The sequence below is a fragment of the Balaenoptera acutorostrata genome, chromosome 9 (assembly GCF_949987535.1).
Source record: "Balaenoptera acutorostrata chromosome 9, mBalAcu1.1, whole genome shotgun sequence".
Classification (NCBI taxonomy): Eukaryota; Metazoa; Chordata; class Mammalia; order Artiodactyla; family Balaenopteridae; genus Balaenoptera; species Balaenoptera acutorostrata.
In genome coordinates this window covers 73,276,580-73,297,247 of record NC_080072.1, presented here as the reverse complement: position 1 = coordinate 73,297,247, position 20,668 = coordinate 73,276,580, and the positions used below count along the sequence as shown (strand labels likewise).

General features: G+C 48.5%; 1 protein-coding gene across 5 annotated transcripts in view; it reads right to left on the bottom strand.

The window, feature by feature from the left end:
• Positions 1 to 559: 559 nt before the first annotated feature.
• The window catches only part of AMOTL1 (angiomotin like 1), a 164,136-nt gene continuing 144,027 nt past the window's right edge, over positions 560 to 20,668 (bottom strand). For all 5 annotated transcript variants that reach the window (XM_057552091.1, XM_057552092.1, XM_057552093.1 and 2 more), the window contains 5 exons: positions 15,959 to 16,149; positions 12,261 to 12,386; positions 10,947 to 11,173; positions 7,525 to 7,800; positions 560 to 6,421 (listed from right to left, as the gene is read on the bottom strand). In XM_057552091.1, the coding sequence (XP_057408074.1) occupies positions 6,315 to 6,421; positions 7,525 to 7,800; positions 10,947 to 11,173; positions 12,261 to 12,386; positions 15,959 to 16,149 (927 nt within the window). In that variant the 3' untranslated portion in view covers positions 560 to 6,314. The remainder of the gene's footprint in view (positions 6,422 to 7,524; positions 7,801 to 10,946; positions 11,174 to 12,260; positions 12,387 to 15,958; positions 16,150 to 20,668) is intronic.

Below are 20,668 nucleotides of genomic sequence, written 5' to 3'. Positions count from 1 at the left end.
TGTGGCTCCCACCTGAATTTCACCACTTTACCATGTGACTTCTTTCTACCAAAGCCCCCCACATTTCCTGTGACCCCAAGACACTAAGAAGGCAGCAACATCTGCCACGTCCATCATGGGGCGCAGAGACGCTTCCGACTCCAGCTCAGACTCAGGGCCCAGGCTGCTTGGGGAAATTCCTGAGTGACGGTGGTCACTGGCAGGCCCTGAACCCAGGAATGCCCAAAGAGGACACTCAGATGTGATCAAAGTGGCCACCGTCTCCCGGGCCCAGGTCCCCGTGTTTCCTCCTTCTGTATTTGTCTGGAGGGGTGGGTGGCGGGGTGGACGGCAAGTTCCAGGGGTTTGGATGACTCATTTCCTCGTCGGGATCAACAGCATGAGGCCCACAGGGGCTGGGGGGACGGAGGGCAGCACGCGAGATGCCTCTTGCCTCTGCAAGCAAAACAGCAAGTGAGGCTGCTTCCAGCAGTGAAATGAGATGAAATTCAGCCAACATTTATTGAGCACCTGGTATATAAGTTCCTTGGGTCAGAAAAGAGCAAGCGTGAGGGAGACAGCCGTTTTATCCATTTATTATATACAATATTAAGGCACAAGTTTAAGCAGCAAAGAATAGGAAAATCTTTGGCTGACCAACAGTATCAACATTTGCTGTGAGGGACACGCCGTCTTCTTGGATTTCCCCGCTCTGGACACAGACCCAGCTGGCCGTGCAGCTCTGTACCCTCCACCTCTGCTTCAATACAGACTAGCAATACGAAGATGCCAGAATCTTACATCAGAGTCTGCTGGAGGGAACACGGCACACGCCACCAAGCAGGGCGATGGTACACACAGCTGGCGGGAAGTGTGGCGGCAGCCGGGGCCGTTGGAGCTTTGGCTGAGGTGGGTGCACGGCCTGCCCAGCCTCACAGAATGTCCCAGATTCTGCATGCGCCTCACGCGGAGAAGGAACCTCCCCTCCCCCTCCGCAAAAGGGGAAAACACCTTAATTCAAAGAAAACCACTATGGATCAATTTGCTTACATTCCGGTTTGTAATAAATACTTACAGGTGTCTCTATGTGAACGGAATCTTAGGCAAACCACATGTAAACACACCACTGGGCACCAAAACTTCGGGAGCTGATACAAGAAAATACTGTATATGTACTTCATTATATTGAAAAAACAATATTTTAATTCTGTGAGGAAGCGAAGTTTCATGACAAAGAAACACCTCAGTCTTGGCCTAACATGACAATAACATGCACTTAAGTCTAACAGGGTTTTACAGAATTCCTACTGGAGGCGGCTACTCATGAATGTGCACTTACACCCGCGTGTACGCAGAGACGTGAACACATACAAGGCGTGGCAAGAGAGCAGGTTTTTAAAAACGAACCCTCTGGAAGGTACACGTACTAACAATTACTGTCCTCCTTTGAAGTGGTCACTCTGAAAGCCTCTGAGGGTCCAAAGACTCATCCCCCAGGAACATCTTAAGGACTTCTTTTAAAAAAAAAAAGCTAAAAGGATGTGACTTACCTTAATCACCCATCTTTATTTATCCAACTGAGTGAATGACTTGGGATTATTTCCAAACTTCAACCTGCCTTCAAAGGATGATGATTTCTCATCTCTAAGGATAACCAGGGGAACATGCCAGGCCCCCAAATCCATTCTAACAGAGGCGTCTGCAAAATGTTTCTACTTAGCACGGCAGTAATCAGCACAGAGTCTCGCAAAGGGTCACCTCTTAAGCAACGTGGGGTGAGATGAAACACTTGGATCTTCTGGATATTAAGAAAAGAAACTCGACATACAACCTTATAGTCACACCGCGTATGTATGCACTGACATATACATGTCTTTATACCATTAAATTACCAAATGAGAAAAGGGGATACTACTTAAAAGGGACAGAAAAAAATTGCTCATTATTGATAGTTCCAGAAGAAATCCATTTACTGAAATGCTGACTTTTCCATGCTCCCAGCTGATCAGCTTCTGGTAACTTCTTAATTACTCTGCCCATCTCCCATAGAGCCACACACCAGAGGCAAACCCATTAAACAATCCTCATGTTGAACGAAGACATTTTAAACCCACTGATTAATCAGCAAGAAAAAAGAAGAGAAAACCAACATTTATAAAGCGTAAACCATGGCTGTGTCAGACTTGGGGAGAAGCAGGCAACTGTGGGCTGGACATTCTCCGTTTAAGAACACTCGCCCAGCTCCCTTGTACCACGGTCCTCCTAGGCTTAGGAGGAGTGTGAGATCACTGGGGGCAGAGAGAAAGCACGCCCCACTGGCACCAGTGCAGACACGCAGCAGGACTTTGTTCTGGAAAACATACCTCTTTGCTCAGCTCCCAGCAGCCCAAGCGTGAGCTCCCTGCCCCAAAACCTTGCAACTCCTCCACCTAGTCTCCACAGCCCCCGGGGCCCTGCCCCACCTGACGTCTGTGTTCACTTCAGTCTCTGAGACTCAGGCTGCTGTAGGGAGAATTTCTCTTGCCATCAGCTACGGACGAGGACGCAGGAGCCACCTGCGATCGTCAGCACTCAGCATCATAAGGACACAGGAGGCTGCGGGCAAACCCGGGAGAGAACGAACAGCAGTGATGGCTGGCTTCTCTGCAGGGGGCATTGCAACGGCCTCCCCGCTGAGCAACAGAACCAATGAACTCTCTCTTCCAAGTTCACAACCCATTGGGAGCAACTGTCTCCATCCAACCCAAGTCCTGCATAGTCAAATGCACACATAGGTTCCAAAGAGCAAGTTCTGCAAAACTGAAGAAGAGAGACGTGTCCCCACTCTCTGCCCTCCACCCCAAGCCCTGGGAGGGACGTGGCAGCCCTGTCCCGCATGCCTGCTCCAAGCAGACTGAGCATGACACTGTGCCTGGTTTCCCAACTCCGGGAAGCAGAAGAAAAGCTAAGAAGAAAAAGCTATAAGGAAAGGTTCTGCACACGCTCTGAAATTACTGCCGGAAAGCGGCAACATCTCCTGTTGCACACAGAACCCCGGGCAGCATGCAGAAACCGCCAGGCGACACACTGAAGGAAGAAGCGGAGTTACTCCAGCACGTCATCACACAAGGCTGAGGCCTTTACCCTTCACCCTGAGACAGAGCCCGCGAGTTCAGAATCAGACACCACTGAAAAGTTCTGGAGAAGGCCCGGCCTCTGGACCACTCGCAAGTAAGTGCTTTTTAACCAGACTTTGTGGTCCTGCTTACAACGGAACACAAAGTCCTACCTATACCTGTGTTTATGGGCAGTTCTAGCAGTTCTGGGCTCTAGTCCTATTTCTTAGCTCCCGGGGTGGTAAGGGGGCAGGAAGGTGGGTGGGTGGGTGGGTGTGTGTGTGTGTGTGTGTGTGTGTGTCTACGAGTGCACACATCACACACAGGGGACAGAGCGGGTCAAGCTGTGGCACTTATCATCCCCAAGTCAGAGGCAGTCCAGCCTGTGTCGAAGGCACAGCTTCTCTCCCAAAGCCTCAGTTCAGATCCCAGCCTCTCCTGGGGAAGGAACTTGACCTCCTGAGCCCCAGTTTCCTCCTCCATGAAATAAGGATGATAAACTCGCCCCTGCTCCCACGTGGTCTGAGGACTCATTAAAAGGGACTTACCCCAGTGCCTGCATACAGTTGGCACTAAAAAAATGGAGCTAGGATTATTTTCTGAAAATCCAATGAGATCATATATTGTCAACTGCCAGAACACACAGTGGGAGTTCAGTATCTGCATTTCTCCTAAATGCAAGCAAGGCTTCGAGCTATGAAGATGAAAAGTGCCAGGGCCCTTAAAAGAAGACATTTCAAAACTATAGGTCCCTCTTTTTATGGAAGAGTCTTAGCAGGTTAGAAGAAAAAAGGATTAAGAGACTACAGCACAACTGAAAAATGGTGACATCTGTGTTTGCATTCTGACAATTAACACGCCTGGCAACGCGGGGGACCAAGGAAAGCAGATGAGCCTTGTGCCTGAGCTGCCGACAAGATGTGCTGGGGCATAAAGATGAGGCTTTGTGGGAAACTGGGCTGCGGCTGTCACTCTCACCTGTTTCTAGGCGACACAGCCCATGTTTGGGGTAGCCCAGACACGGATGATGGGGGCTGGCAGAGTTGACGTGCCCTCTTATTTCTAGACGTTTTCTTTCCATCCCCCGCGTTAATCAGGGGTCAAAATGTCCTTCAGAGAGTTAGTTGCCATCAACTGAGCCTCATGACCTATAAAAAGTGACGGGGAGCTGAGCCTGGGATGGGGATTCCTCCGCCCCATCCCTGCCCCGATGTGTCCATACTCACTTGGCCCCCACACCCGCCATGGGGCCTCGCTGCTCCCTCCTCACACCCAGGGCTGCTCTGGTTTCCTAGGCTGCACAATCCTCAGCGATGGTTAACATGGGACTGCAAGAGGCAACCGGCATGATGCACGGCGCCTACCGCAGAGCGGGGCTTGAGCAGCATCCGTTCTGCTTACTCTCCTGACCACTAGGCAGCTCAGAGGCCCCCTGGGCAAAGCCATTGGTTTCCTTCCCCACCTCTCCCTCTCCAGCTCACACCTCTGTCATCCTTCTACCACCTCAATTTGGGGAAGCTTCACCCAGGTTCCACTGCAAATACCAACTCTAAAATGAGCCACCCAAGCAAAATTTCCTAAGTGATGCTGTCTTCAGGGTTTCATTTGGGTGGGACTTGAAAAAGCCTCAGACCTGGGGCTTTTTTTTCTTCTCTTAAGTAAGCATGAGGAAAGGAACCTGGGAAAACACAGATCCAGCTACCCTGCAGGGAGAAAACGATCAGGATCCTGCATGAGCATCTGACGGCCTGACTAGCTTCTCTCTTCTGATCCAGCACCTTCTAGATTTGTAAAGAAAGCCGATATCTGAGGAGTCAGATGGGAAACCTTACAGCACAGGGATGAGGCCCACGACCTCTCTCACTCCTGGCTCTTTGACCTGGTGTTTCTGTCTTACTTTGGACAAGTTGCTCCCAACTGAAATCTTGAAAAACCTGACCACACTGTATAGACACTGGCCTGTTAGGTTACAAAGCAAGTTCCTGGCAGGGCAGAACTGATGTGCTGACACACCCGTGCTGACAGTCACAGAGTCTGCGTGCTCACCAACAATGCCCAGAGGGATGCGAGGGGCAGGCAGAGCGGTGGCCACAAACAGTAGAAAGCGGGACAAGGTGCCTGGGGAGATTCTGGATGCCACCAAGTCAAGTGTCACTCGTTGTCCGGAGTGCAGTCCTGAAAGTCCTACCTCAACAGAGCAATGAGGTGGAGATAACCAAACTCCACGCAAGAGCTGATGTGAGAGAGAAAAAAGTCGGGGCCATGAACTTAATGCAAGACGTCACAGTGTTCATGGATCTTCCGCCTAGTCAGAGCTTACCTAGTTCATGGTCAGAATGAGATCAACCACTGCAGCCCAACTCCTCAAAGGTGGAGGAAGCAGCCAGGGGACCCGCCATACGGCTTTGTCCCACTGGTCACGATGAATGATGACCGTTCAGTTACTGCTCTGATAAACCCCAGAACAAAGGAATTCTGTCATGGCTTGTTGCAAAAGGAAAAAAAAAAAGAAGGAAAAAAGGGTAAAATTAAAGAGTATGAAGCAGAGACAGAGATGAACTCAGAGAAGTGAGGAAGGATGAACACCAAGACCAGAGAGCTCCCATCCTGTTTAGAAAATACTGCTCAATCCAGAAAAGCTAAGAAGTCCAAACCAAGCAGGTAATGAGGTGAAGATGGGCTTTTAAATTCCCCATCACCCTGGACATTTCTCCTCCCTGCCACACCCACACGCATTCACAGGACACCCCGTGGAGGGCACAGGTGATATTACATTATATCAAGACGGACTCTCCGAGATTTCTAGGAGGTTCTTCTCAAACAAAACAAGCTAAGAGGCAAGGAGAATGGGCGTATTTCAAGGAAGATCCATGCTCAGGTTTATCTGTTTATAACCAGAGAATGGGTGTACACAGACCCTCCCCAAGAGATACATTTTCTGTACAATGGAAAAATTCCATTTCCTATTTCTTCTTTGTTTCCAAACCTACATGCATCTTCTCTCTTCCACCATATGCAGTAAAAATCCACGACATCCTCTTCATTTTCAGTCATGTAGGTCTCCTGTTTTTGTTTTGTTTGGTTTTTAACATTTATAAAAAGTGTTCTCATTAATCTGAAATCCTGATCAGTTCAAATCATTCCTGATTTCCCATCCACAACCTTCTTGATCTTTCTTTCTCTTTGCCACGTTCCTTGCTTGTCAATGTTCTGTTGCAAAATTCAACAGGGATGCCGGTGTTAGATGAGAACTTCCATCATCTCCCCGTCAGGGAACTCGGGCTTGTGGAGCAAGCTGCTGATGCGACCTTTGTGGTCTGGTGACTTCCCGTGGCCAGGAGAATTCTCTGCCAAACAGAAGGGACACGTTAGCAGCCTGTTCCCCAGGAGAAGCACAGCCTTCCCAGCCCTCTCTAAAACGGAACCATTTAAGTACCACCCCTCACCATCGGTGCACGCAGGTAAGGCCATAGGAGCCCAGCCCACGGTGGACCAAAGCTAAATGACTGGCCCTGGGATTCGGACACAAAGAACAGAACCAGGACGTGATGGGAGAGGTCTGAGTGGGTGAAAGTGGCATCGGGACTTTGTGCGGAGCCCTCACCCCCGCTCTCCTCCTCTCCTCTAAACTATCAAGTGCACACCACGAGCCAGGACCTTCTCACATGTTCCCTGCCTTCCTTGCAAAAGGGCATCCCAAGAATTAAATCTCCGAAAATAACATTGTGTTTACTTGTCTATTTTGGAGGATGAACACAGGGAACCCCTTTGGAGGAAACAATTCATTTATGTCCAGTAGCTCCCACCTCCTCCTCACCCCATGACTATGAACAGTCCAAAGCCAAGTCTATTCTTTCCATGGATACTTCTGGACTCATCGCCAAACTCCTCCTAAGCTGTCTTCTCTTAAATATTTGACAGCAACTCCTTAGAACTGGCCTGAGTACTGGGCCAGTTCGCCTACTTTAAATCTACCTTCTCCTTCAATCAGGAGGTGCTCTCGACCCCGAATCCTTGACGAGTAAACACCTTGAAGGCAATGTCTTTGTACCTGATGCTCTTGATGGACCTGGTGCCTGGTACCAGCTCCCAAACATACCGGGGGCTGGGTGGGGGGAGAAACTAATTTCCTAACATCCCCTGGAGGGTCTGTTTGCACACCTTCTGGGGAAGGGCTAGTTACAAAGCATACACTGAAAGGACAGATGCAACTTATGGACTCCTTTAAATGGTAATAAGTTAGGAGTCTCTACACACATTTTAATTCCAGAATAATAAAGGGCATGCAGAGCCTAAGTGCATTAGGGTAACCATAATCATAAGATAACCTGGTAAAGTGAGAGTTGATTGGCAGCCCTGCTCCCTCCCCAGCTCAACAAAAGCCTCCCCCTCTCAGGCCAGGGAGCGCTGAGGATCCCCCGGAGTGTGAGAGGAGGCGGGGACCTCATACCCAGCTTCTCTGCCGTGCCCTTGGCCGCTGGGTGCTTCAGGACCGGGCTGTTGGAAGGGGTTCCGCTCAGCCGGCCGCGTGTGGGCAGGGAGGCCACACTGGGCCAGAAGAGCTCGGCGCTCTTGTCCGTCTGTGTGCTGCTGTCCTTGCTGCCTGTCTTGGCGTGGGCGCTGCTGGCCGAGGTGGCAAGGGCCGCAGGAGATAGCGCTGTGGCAGGCGGGGTGGGCAGCAAGGGGGTGGATGTGTGTTCGTGGGGCTCCTTCCCCAGCAGCAACCCTGAGGGCAGAAGAACAGCTTTTTCAATGCCATTCTTTAAAAACAAAACCAAAAAACCTAGTCTGGGGCGGGGGAGGAGTTGTCAAGTAAACTGGTTCTAATATAACATGACAAATGATAGGATACTATTATTCTCAGGGTGCTATGGAAGAATGGAGAAGAGGCACCTTACAGGCAGAGTGTCGAGGGGTGAAGGCATTCCTGCAAAGTGTTCTAGAGGCGATGCTTGCTTTACCTAATATGGCCCAGGAGGGCTAGTCCTGAGCAGTGGCTGTGTGCTTCAGAAAACCTGAAGGCTTCCCTGCTCCTAGACACGGTCCCATCAGCCTGCAGCTCTGCCTAATAGCCCTCGACACCCCTCCGCTCTTGGTAACGGATGGTCTCCTACAGGCCCCGGGTCAAAACAAACACGCTTCCTGGTCAGGGCAACACAGAGCTGTGTACAATATTCCCCAAAGAGATCCTTGCAATGGAGAGGCATGTCCTCCAAGGAGTAGGAAGCCAGCTGGGCTCCTGGGAAGGATCACTCAGCCCTCTTCTCCCTCCCTGCCCGCCCCAAGAGCAGAGAGGCTCGGGCAGGAAGAGGGCGGGCTGGGGAAAAGGGAGGAATGATGTGCTGTGGTGTCCCTTTTCCTCAATGTCTTCCTACAAAGCTGGACAGGACAGCCACTGTTATGATGGTGAAATACGGCCCACGTTCAGAAAAGTGCCAGCACTCCAGAACACTAGCCTGTAGAAAACGCGGTAAGCACAATCCAGTGTCTGTTCACTTATTTAATGAGCCAGCAGTTCATAACTCTCTTTGCCAGGGCTATTTCAAGGTGCCCATTCGTAACAGAATGCAACTCAATCCAGTCTGTCTACAGCAATGCTTCTCAAAATGTAATGTGCATATCAGTTACTTGGATATATGGTTAAGATGAAGATTCAAGTCAGTGGGTGGGGCCTGAAAGTCTGCTTCTCTAACAAGCTCCCAGGAGAGGGTGGTACTGTGGTCCAAGGACCACACCTTGAGTAGCGAGGGGCTTTGGCTAGGTGCTTCACACACAACATCTCATTTCATATGAGGTAGGGCCTGTTGTGATCCTTTGTCTTACAGAAAAGGAAATGGAAGCTTTGAGAAATAAGTTATCTCACAGTTAGAAGTGTCAAGAGCAGAAATGGGATTGGAAGCCAGCTGTGCCTGCCCTTAAGTCCACTCTGTGTTCTTTCCACCTCATCGCCCTGTCTGGTGAAAAGCCACCGTCTGGCAAGGATGTTTTGTGGAAGCAAGTCACTGGCCTGTCTTCTCACCTGGGAGCCCCTGAGCCATCAGGAAGGTATATGTCATCACCTCTACCTCCTTCCAGAGCCCCTCAGGCCAGAGACTGTGGAAACGCTTTGGGGACTGTGCACTGTACCTTCGCGAATTGACTGTGTGCCTCTGCCTGGAACCTCAGAGGGCCCCGCCCTGTTTTGGTTTTGGTTTTTGTTTTTATTAATTTATTTATGGCTGTGTTGGGTCTTCATTTCTGTGCGAGGGCTTTCTCTAGTTGCGGCGAGCGGGGGCCACTCTTCATCGCGGTGCGCGGGCCTCTCACTATCGCGGCCTCTCTTGTTGCGGAGCACAGGCTCCAGACGCGTAGGCTCAGTAGTTGTGGCTCACGGACCTAGTCGCTCCGCGGCATGTGGGATCTTCCCAGACCAGGGCTCGAACCCGTGTCCCCTGCATTGGCAGGCAGATTCTCAACCACTGCGCCACCAGGGAAGCCCCCCACTCTGTTTCTGTGACACGTGGACGCCAATCACAATAACGAGGAGGAACACCAGTGCAGAGAACACGGCAACTCTTCCCGCAGCCGGGTCCTCTGGCTCCCAGGCCTGGTTGAGACACATCAAATGCTAAGGATACAGGCACAGACCCCAGCGAAATGCCTGCCTGGCTGGATGTCACAGACTGGCCTCTGCCAGGGAGGTTTCTATGGGAGATGAGCACATTCAGACTCCCCTTCCAGGCCTGCCTGAGCACCGCTTCCAAGGCTCTCTAACTGGGCTGGGGAGCTAAGTGTCCTTGGGAGGGTCTTGGAAGATCCCAGCTGCTGTCCACACACGTCCTCTTTGAAGTGCATTTCCTTGGAGGGCAGGGGCTGCAGAAGTAACCCTTGGGGGAACTTCAAACAGAGATTGTGGCTGGGTGCCTTTGATCACCCCAAGCCTGTCACGTTCGTTCTGGAAGCTCTTATCCCCTTTGGCACGAAGCAGCCAGGCTCCTCTGGGGTTCTGTGCTGAGAAAAACAGCCTCTCGGCTCCTTAGATAAACAAAACACACTCTGAGCCGGGGAAATGCATCAAAGAAGGGCCAGGCCCCTGGGGTTGTGGAGTGCCGGGGACAAGAGCGGAGGATGCGTGTCAGGGAGCTCTGCCTGCGAGCCGGGCGGCTCTGCCGCTTCTCTCCAGACCCAGCCAGCCCCCGTCACCCCAGGAAACGTGTTCATGGCTGAGACCACGTTTGCAGAAGTCTCCTCAACATTCTGCCTGTGTAACAACAATCCAACAAAACCACAGCCACCAGAACTTTGCACTCGAGAGCACCGCTTCCCAAGCGCTTTCTCTCCGTGATCTCATTTTGCCCTTGCCATGACCCCATGGGGTACAGCAGGGCAGACACCTCCAGACTCCGCCCTGCTCTGCGAGACACAGAAGCAGAGGTGGAGCAGTCTTACCACTGGTCGGGGGCAGAGCCGAATTCAGAGGCCTGAGGTCTCTGGGTTTTTCCCAGTAGAACATTTTACATTAAGGGTCACCTCAACTTTCAACAATAATGATGATAATTGTGATGTGAATCAACCCGTGGTTAACAGCGACTCTGGTGGGGTGGTCTTTGTTTCCACCACCAAAGTGTGATTGATTATCCTTCCCCGCTTTACATACGAGTAAAGTGAGATGCGGGAATACTCAATATTTCTGCTTTCACAAGGGTGTCTGAACTCCTTTGGCCAGATGAGGTGCCTCTCAATGTTTGTGTGGCTCCTCTTCAGAGCAGCACCACAGGAGGGGCGGGACTTGCCTGAGGGGGCGGGGCTCGCCTGGGGAGGGGCGGGGCTTGCCTGGGGAGGGGTGGGACTTGCCTGAGGGGCGGGGCTCGCCTGAGGAGGGGCGGGGCTCACCTATGCTCCCCTTCCAGGTCTTCTCCTCCTTCCTCTCCTCGGCTAACTGGCTGCTGGTGAGCGAGGTCTGGCGGGAGTGAGTCCCAGTGGCTGCAGCGATGGACGGGACGGAACGAGCGGGCCGCAGGCTGGAGGAGTCCGTCTTCCCGGCGTCTTTACGGGATCGCTGCTGGAGGACCTTAATCATGGCATCCTTCTCTATGATTTTGGCATGGAGATTTTTAATACTGTGTAACAAAACAAAACAGTCATGATCAAAAGCCATTTGGCTAGAATAACATGAACATTTCTCTCAGGATGCCCAGGGACTTTAATTATAATTCAAGGACAGAGAGTTAAGCGCAGTGTTAAGTCTTCAGTTACAATCTCCAAATTGTAGAAGACGGATCTTTTGTAGTAGCTGAAAAGGGTGCACCTTCTCTGGCCCCTCAGGAGACTCTGGGATGTCCTGGGACCCCAAGGACACACAGTTTGAGTGACCATGGCCACCCAGCAGGGACTTCCTGGACTGAAGTGTGTCTGGGACCCTGGCAGTGGGAGGCGTGCAGAAGCCGTAGGAAAGCACACAAACTCAAGCCTCACACAGGGTGGGCTGCTCAGGAGAGTCAATTTCCCTATTTTCTGAGGAAAAAAAAATAGATGGACAGGTTTTCTGTGAGAAGATGATGCTTTCCTCCCTGAAGGTCAAAGATGAGAATCAGAAAACACGTGAGTTCTTTTCACAACCCAAATAGTAACTTGCTGAGCTTACCAACGACTCAGCCACTCAGTCCTATTTTCACATCTGCAAAATGAGAAGCTCAGCTTCCCAGGGCTGGGTGGGGAGGGCTGGGGGTGGGCGGCAGGCTAGCTCCATTATGTCACCAAGCCCGCTGGACGTCTTGTTTAGTCCATGAGAAGAATGCATTAGCTATATAAGTTCTTTATTTCTGGCTGGAATATATAAATCCTGGCTCAAAATCTCTGAGGCTTTGGAATATGATGTTTCCCCTGTCCAGCTGGTAATGTCTAGGATGTTGTAGAGATAGACACCCACAAAACACATGGGCATCTAAATTCTTGTTATTAGCCCCCATCTTAAAACCTGCATCTGACGTGAAATTAGCCCCCAGAGACTTCAGGCTCCAGGCCCGTTGTTGAGTGGACTCTTTCCCTTCTCTCTGGGGCAGGGTGTGAGGGAGAACCTAAGCTTGAAGCTGTTCAGAACAGGAAAGGGCTGAAGTGTGAGTGCAAACATCAGGCTGGCAGCCCCACTGGGGTCTTGAGGTAAGTGCCCAGAGTGGAGCCTGGTGGCCGCGCACAGCTTTCCCTTACGTGTACTCCATGTCCTGACATCTCCTGGTGGCCTGCACCACCTCCTCCTCCTCCTGCCAGATGTGGGCCTCCAGCGAGCTCTCGCCATAGCTGCCGTTCCTCGAGTGGTTGATGATCGTGGTGTCCCTGGCAACACAGGATGCACACAGAGAATGATGTCAGTCCTCGTGGGGAGGGGTCCAAGGGTGCCACACTAAAAATCTCTCTCCACAGACTCCTTCACCCCTTGCCCTCTCCTAAATCCTGGCCAATTCTCTCCCTAAATTGCTAGAACTAAGACAGTATCTAAGGAAAACAAAATAAAACCCCCAAATCCGAATTCCCTGCCCCTTCTACTAATGACATTGAATTCTAAGCTATGTGGCGTGCTCTGAATACGGACACTACTGCACATCTACAGGTTTAACCTACTGACAGGTGGATACTGATATTACCATAATGGTTAGTATTTCTATGCTTGTAATCGTTCATACTCACTTCTCCTTTCTCAATCAGAGTTAAAGTTTTATTTCTACTTCTCACCCATATAGCAGCTATTTCAAGTATTTTACAGTAAATGGGGACTCAGTAAATCCTTGAAACGGAGACTGGCCCTCCTGGACAGAGAGGTTCCAGCTGAAGTCCCCTTCACGTTTGCATTCGAGCTCACCGCTTTTATGAGCCCCTGCCTAGGATTCAGCTCCGTTCGGAGTGACAACCGTGCTGGGCAGCAGGGCACAAAGATGAAGAAGACACACACCCTGTCCTTGGAAAGTCCAGTCGAGGGGGTAGAGTGGAGGGGAGGGACAGACAGAGGGAGACTGAATAGCAGTGTAGCCGGGAACAGATGCCTGACCGAAAACCACTGGTCCAAGGTAACTGTTCCTCCTGCCACTGGTTTTGTCAATTGAATTACTCCTAATTAATAACGACTGGTAAAAATAAGATATTTGTGCCATCTAAGTGATCCAAGTATGTCTTAGACCGAAAGGCCCAATAATGTCTCTGATCAGTGAATCTTAAACTAGTAAGAAATCATCCAGCCAAATATTTCACATCCCTTTAACTTCATATTCCAGTGTTACAATCATATTCATATTTAAAATCTTACAGCTCTTTTCTAGAACACCCAAAAAAGCAAAAAAGGGGGCCCTTCTTTTGTCTCTTTTAACAACAGCTATCCATGAACGAGCGTTTCCTTCATGCCTGGGCCTGGGTGAAGCACGCTACCCGTGGTATCTCATTTAGTTCTCTCAGGAACTTGTGCAGGAGGCATTACTATCCTCATTTCACAGATGAACAAATGGGTGACTTTGCAAGAACACCCAGTTAGTGAAGGTGGAAAGGGATTCAAATCCAGATATCTCTGACTCCAAAGTCCATGCCCGTAACCATCACTCTACGCTCCCAAGTTTCCTGTATCTTTATGAAGAAGGCCTCAGCAAAGGTACATGAATGATAAAATAAACCAACGAAGAGGGCACATGTGAGAATGTGGCTAAGTGCAAACTGACTGAAAACCAATCAGAAAGCCAAATAACACAGAAAACCAGCAAAATGCTTTAAACATACTGACAAAATTATAAATTCACTGCATGGTACACAAAAATCATCAATATAGGAATTAGTGGCCAGAAACTATTTTTGGAGAATTTACGTAGAGCTGGAGACAAATTTAAAAATTCATGTTTATACTGTCAAGGACGGCAGGTACAACTAGATGAAAATGACTTCAAAGGTAAATACACACAACTCTCAGCAAAATATTACATTGCTTTGAAATGCACAAAAAGTTTCAAAAGCTTCTCCACCCACACAAAATAGGTCCAGCCTCTCAATCTTCTGATCAGTGGTGCCAAAATGCACCAAGATGGCAAAATCAGTTGGTATACAAATATCACACTGCCTGTAAACATGAAGTATGTAGCAGTAGCTGAAAAGTCACAAAACTAATGGCTGGAAATAGTCATTTTTACCGATTTTTATGTAGCCATTTAGATCTAGGCAATAAGAGCTTAGAATTTTGACCTTTCTCAAAAATTCTTCAGTTTCCTTTTGTTCCTTTTTGTCAACAGAAAAGCGATGCTAAGCTATAGAGGTCTTCTTTGAAAAGAACATTAAGACTGGAGCTAAAAACATGACCTCCTCTGAACTGATTTTTCCCAAGACTGTGGGAAGCAGTGGTCAGTAGAGGGGAGGGTAGTTCCCCATGGAACTGTTAGATGCTCAATAGATACATGTGGAAGCAAAGAATGGGGGAAGACAGGGATGGGTGGAAAGGGTCCCCATCCATCCATCCATCCATCCATCCATCCATCCAGGACTTCAAACAGAGCAGAGGAGGAGAGCAACAGGGCTGGGTAAATCCCAAAGGATTATTCTCTGAGGGCAAGAGGTGTTTCCCCTGCTCCAAGGATGACGGCCAAGGCTGGGCCTAGCACAGTGTGAGTGGGGCTGACCATCTGTGGGCTCTGGCTGGTTCTACTCACGACATCCCCCCACCCCCATCCTGTGCCCACCCAGGAGTCTCATGCCTCAGACCAGTTCATTCCCTTACTTCTTTTACATTCCAGTCCCATTCGTCCTAGGACCCCAAGCATGCATTAATCTGATAAATCAAAAGAGTTGAGACAACAACGACCCGTAAAAGCCCTGGGTCATGCTTCCAAGGTAACGCACTTACATTGTTATTGGGGCTCTAGTGTCCTCAGCCAGGGGAATACGGTCTGGTTTCCTGCTCATAACCAGTCAAGAATTATAATTTCCATTTCAGAAACTAGGTAATTTCTGAATAAAGTGACACTCAGAAAGGCTGGTGCAGTCACACACCTATAGTCCGCAGCAGAGGGACAATTCAATGCTCAATATATTGAATAACTTATGGGTGAAAAGCAGGGCTGGTAGAACGCACAGCCACGCAAGTCAGGCGAGGTCCAGCAGTCAAGGGAAACTACCTGCTCATTCAGACAAAGGTAGAGCTTAACAGGATTATTTTGTGAATTATCGAGCATTTTGAGCTAATTTTTAAAGAAAAAAATAAGGCTGTGTGCCTGCAACAAAGGAAATAAAGCAACAGAGGTAATAACTGACAGCAGCAGAAAACTACTGCAAACCAAGTGAAATCAGGCTTTAAGTCAGACAAATTTCAACACTTACTACCAGTGTGATCTGGAATAAACTACTGCATCTTTCTAAGCCTCATTTCTTCACCTACAAAATGAGGATAATAATAGTTCCCACTCTCAGGGCTGTTATGAGGATTGCATATTCTTGTCTGGTCCATGAAACATACCCACTGTTTAAAAGAGTATAAAGTATACTTTCCCAGCATCATTCTTAAAGACCACATAGTACTCCGCTGTGTGGATGGAGTTTAAATTATTGAATGAATCCCTCTTGTTGGGCTCTAGGCTATTTTAAATGTATTGATGTTTACAACCACACTGGGATAAAAACTTATATAACTTCAGGCACTTATATAATATAATGATTTCCTTACGATAAATGTCGAGAACTAGAATTTTGGAACCAAAGGAGAGGTACATATTGCCAAAATCATCCTCAGAAACATTATACCACCTTGCTCTCCAACTAGCACTACAGCCACTTTATAATTATTTTTAACTGCTCTCCCTCCCTGGGATGCATCCCTGAACCCCTCTGGACACTGTGTTTTTCCAGCTGTGCTTTTCCGAGCGGCACAGTTCCATGGGACTCACCTCTCGGCCGCTGCAGTGGCTGCAGCGTTCATGGCGAAGTGCCGGATGGCGCTCTCCTCTACGTACTTCTGCTCCCACTTGGTCATGTCAGCCTCCAGCGCCAGGATCCGCTCTTCCTTCTCCCTTACGAGTTCCATGAGGGCCGGGGCATTGTATTCCGGCAGGCTGGCTGGCTGGCCGTTTCCGTGTTTCTGGGGATGCGAAAGAAGTAACATCTTGATGCTGAATCGGGGCTATAAAGTAGACCCTGGGTAGGCAGAGTTACCCACGTGGAGCACGCACGGTTCACCCAGATCCTGCAGCACAGTCCCTCTCCAGCACTGATGACCTGAATGGGGGTGGATTCTGACACCATCAACCTCTATCCCCACTTCCTCTATCTCATTTAATTCTCCGAGAGCTGTATAAAACAGGGAGTATTATCCCAATTATACAGATGGAAAAACTAAGCTGCTGAGAGATTGAATGAACTATTCCTTGTCTCTAAGCTGATCAGTAGCAAGGTCAGGGTTCAAACCTGAGTCTGTCTGCCTATATCCAGCTTTGCATGACAGGAAGTGGCTTGTCCAATGTCTTGCAGTTAATTTATACCAAGAGCCAGAACGAAGTTTGCCTCCTGGGCTAGGGCACTTTCTCCAGAGTTCAAGGAAGTGATTCAGCTGTTTGCTTCCCCTGAGGCTGGGAGATAGAATGTGAAGGCACCGGACGTGGGAGTGAGATGACTTAAGGGCATGCTTGCCCAGCTTCTCATCTGGGAAACAGAAATTAAGACCTGCCCCAGATGGAAGCCCAGCAATCAGATAGGATAATAAACATGAAAGCACTTAATACACTTTAAAGGGCTAACCAAAGTACAGTGCTACCAGAAAAACCTCTAAGGCAAGTCAAGCTCATTTTCCAGCCCTTTCTCTCCATCTGTGTCCATAAGAGAGAAGTGTTATTCAGATAACACAACACAAAGTGGCTGTGTTATCTGAATAGCTCATGAGCTGAGGATATTCACTTTTCAGATTTTTTCCCTTCTAACTCAGGGATACTATTTCCTCTAAACAGACGACTTAGAGGACGAGAAGGTTTGACTTCTGGCCAGTGGTGGAGATGGGTCATCTCGGGAACTCAGGGTTAGCAGACCAGTCGGGCCTGAGCTACTCAAGGGGAGAACGATTTCATCCCAGCTCTTCTCTGTCCTGGGACATGCATTCCCCTCCTGTTTCCCAGTGATCACAAACTTCAAATACAGAGTTGTTTGCAAGGTGAGAGGTACCTTTCACCCTGAACCACATAAATTACCCAGAGCAACAGCTGGGCATTTGAGCTGCACTGCTGGAACCTAATGCACCAGACAGAAGAGAACAAATGGGCCTACGGGCTTTTTGTAAACCATATGCTTCTATTTGATTCTTGAAAGCTACAAATACAAATTATTCTAGGATCCAGTGGTAGCTTGCCAGTGGCCGGCATTTAAGCCAGAAAAGAGTGGAAAGCATGTACCTTTCCTCATCAGCCTACATAGGAAGTCACTGACCCCATCAAGCCAGGCACCCGGCCTCAGGGCAGGAGGACAAACAAACCAGTCCACTGAGATGAGAAACTACCCTGTTTTTAGAAACTTTCCAAGAAAAAGATCCCACAGCCTCACTTAGCTGCCATCTATGTCTGTCAGTTTCTATCCAAATCCCTTGTGTTGTCATCTCAGCTGGTGACCTGCTCAGGTCCTTAAGAGCTGTTTAAATAAACGCAAGAATTTAGACACTCAAGCGTTCAGAGATAGCACAGTCTAATGGGTATGTACGTTGGCCAGAAAAACAGATTAAGGGTGAGGCAGGCCAGCTTTTGCTGCCCGTTCAGCTAGTCACCAAATATTTACTAAGCATGCACCCTGTGCAGGGGATACCACAGTGAACAATACAGATAAAAACCTTTGCCCTCAGCGTGTTCACCTGGGAGAAAAAGGCCTTAATTTGCTACATGACCTTGGGCTGGTCTCTTAGCTGCCCTGGGCCTTGTTTTGCCCTTCAAGAACATTCCCCCCTTCTTTCTTCTACCTCTTAAGACTACTGTGGAAGTAAGATGTGAAAATTACTTTCAGCTCTTTTCCAGAAAGGAAAGATTGTGAGTTCTTAAAAATGTTAATTTCCCTTCCTCTTTTACCATTATTTCTATTTCACTTCCCCCCAACTTCTAGTAATGCTTAAGTACCACACTTTGCCTCCCAAAGTAGAGGGAGATTACTTCTAATAACAGAACCTGTTCATTGAGAGCTGCTCTTTCCTGCTGGTCCTAGTGTCCTGACCTATCTTCCCTCTCCGCCCTTCTCAGTCCAGCCACGCCTGTCACTTTTTTTTTTCAATGGGATTGGAAAAGTTGGAGTAATCTGAGCACCAAAGATGCCCTAAGCCATCAAATGACTCTGAAGGTAATGATGAGAAGAACAGCAATGATAGTTATTCTTCCTTCACCAAGTGCTAAGTGTCAGGCACTGTTTAAGTACTTTGTGCAGATTTTCTTATTTGTAGTTACAAGTATATGGTAAATATAATTTATGTGCCCCATTTTAGAGACAAGGAAGTGAAGGCTCAGAAAGATTCCTTTTGTAATAGGAGAAGGCAGCCTAACCCCAGAGCCTATGCTCTGACTCAGTTCACGATTCTATGCCACTCTGCTCACCTCCAGCCTACCCACCCTTCTGGAAGGTTCCAGAAGGAATAACTTGCAGGAGTAACTGGAGCTCACTTGGGGGCTCTGTGTGGAGAGAGCAGGGTAGAGAGGCTCAGCTGTGTCCTGGCGTGGGTCTAGGGCAGAGCCCTTGTGTGGACTGTTGATTCAAAAGTGCTCTAAGCTGTTCTCTCAACGGTCCCTTCAGAATGATTCTCTATGGGAAGAGGCAGGCAGTGTGGTCTCACTGCTTTGTTGAGGGGAGAGATGACAAGGGGCTTTATTTATTTTGTGTGACCTCAGTATGCCTTCTCATGGGGTCAGATAAATGCCTCGGTGACACTGGGGTGAAGGAGCAGTGTGCGAGGTGGGTTGCCCACATCCGGGGTGGACACGTGTGAGCTCCTCAGAGTAAATAGGAGGAAGCAGATCAGAGAGGCAGAGCTTCTCGGGTGACCCCACACTCCAGAGTGGACACTGGTCATCCCTGCTGGGGGCCAGCAGAGCTGTGATCGCCACACTTGTCCACAGACTCCAGGCAGGAGTTGGACCAAACTATAGTATCGGCCACGTGGAACTATTAAGGTATTTTGGTGGACTTCTTTGTAACAACATTTTTGTCTTTTCTGGTTATAGAATAATGTATGCTCATTGGTAAAATGAGAAAATGAAGTATTAAAGGAAAAAATAAAAAATAATACTCATCTTTTTAATGAGTAGGCAAAAGCAGGGAAAAGTAGGGAAATCCCAAGTGCCTTTCATAACAGAGGAGATAGATTAACACTCCCGTTAAAAAAACAATTGTAATATTATTTTAAAGAGATGCTGGGCAGCAAAGTTCTGTTTCAAGATTGTCTCCCCCTCTCTGGTCTCATGTCAGCCGTACACAGCTGGGGATCTGCTATCAGCTCCCGAAGACAAGTCCAAAATGCAAGCCACGTCATTCCCCAGGAGAACCCTGATTCTGAAACTTCTGTCCTCCACAGGCAGCCGAAATCTGACAGCATCCTTTACGAACAGTGGGGAAGTTGTGTTTGCTGCTCTGAGGAAAAAAAACACGGCCTGAGTGTGTGTGGGTCTGAGTGTGCATACGGGAATGGTCCTCTGTGGCAATACAGAAATTTTTCAAATAATGCTTCCTTCACATTTCTTCTTGATACACAACAAGGATAATGGAGCTGAGTTTGGCTTCTTTCATTCCCCCCCCCCTTTTTTTTTTTTAAAGAAAAAGATATCTTGCAAAACTAAACGTTGATGATAATGTACAGGAAGACATTCTTATACGTTTTGGATAAATTGGTATATTTACTTTGCAGAGTGATCTGGCAATATCTAGTGATGTTTAGCATATGTATTTGTTATGCAGAAATCCCATTTTCAAGTATATCCTCTTGGGAAACTCTTACATTTTTCTGCAAGGAGACGTAAAAAGGCAGCTCATTAGAGTACTGCCTATAACAGCAATACCACTGGCACAAATCCCAAAAGCAATCGATGGGAGAGATATAGTTTAGAATACATATAGTAGCTGAAATGAATGAAGAGTGTTTTCATAGCACTCAAAATAGAAGATCCCGGGATAAGTAATTTAACTGTAGGGTGTGGGTGGCACATTAACTGGAAAAGAACATTCTTTTTTGCTCTAAATACTGAGATGTGCCCATTCTGTCAGCCAAAGACTCATAAATACCCACCAGGTGCCAGCACAGTACCAGACACCAGAGAGCCTGCCCTCCAGTTGGAGAACTTACGATCTCAATAACTGAGCAACAGAAAATGGCTGAAGGGTGGCCCTGAAATGCCAGGGAATGCGGCACAGGTTAGAAGGATCAGAAGTCCAGAGACAGACTCACTTTTCCCTGTGAGCTATCAACTAAGCCAAGTTGGTAGGGGCCTGGGTGGGCTCCTTGATTTTCTGGGCAATCTCGCTAACACCTCCATCTCCAGCCAAGTACACACACCCAGAGGGAACTGTGTGCGCTGCCATGAGAAAGGGCTGAGCTGGCCAGAGCATATGCTTTCAAGTGTTTTCAAGTGTTTCAACCATAACCACTA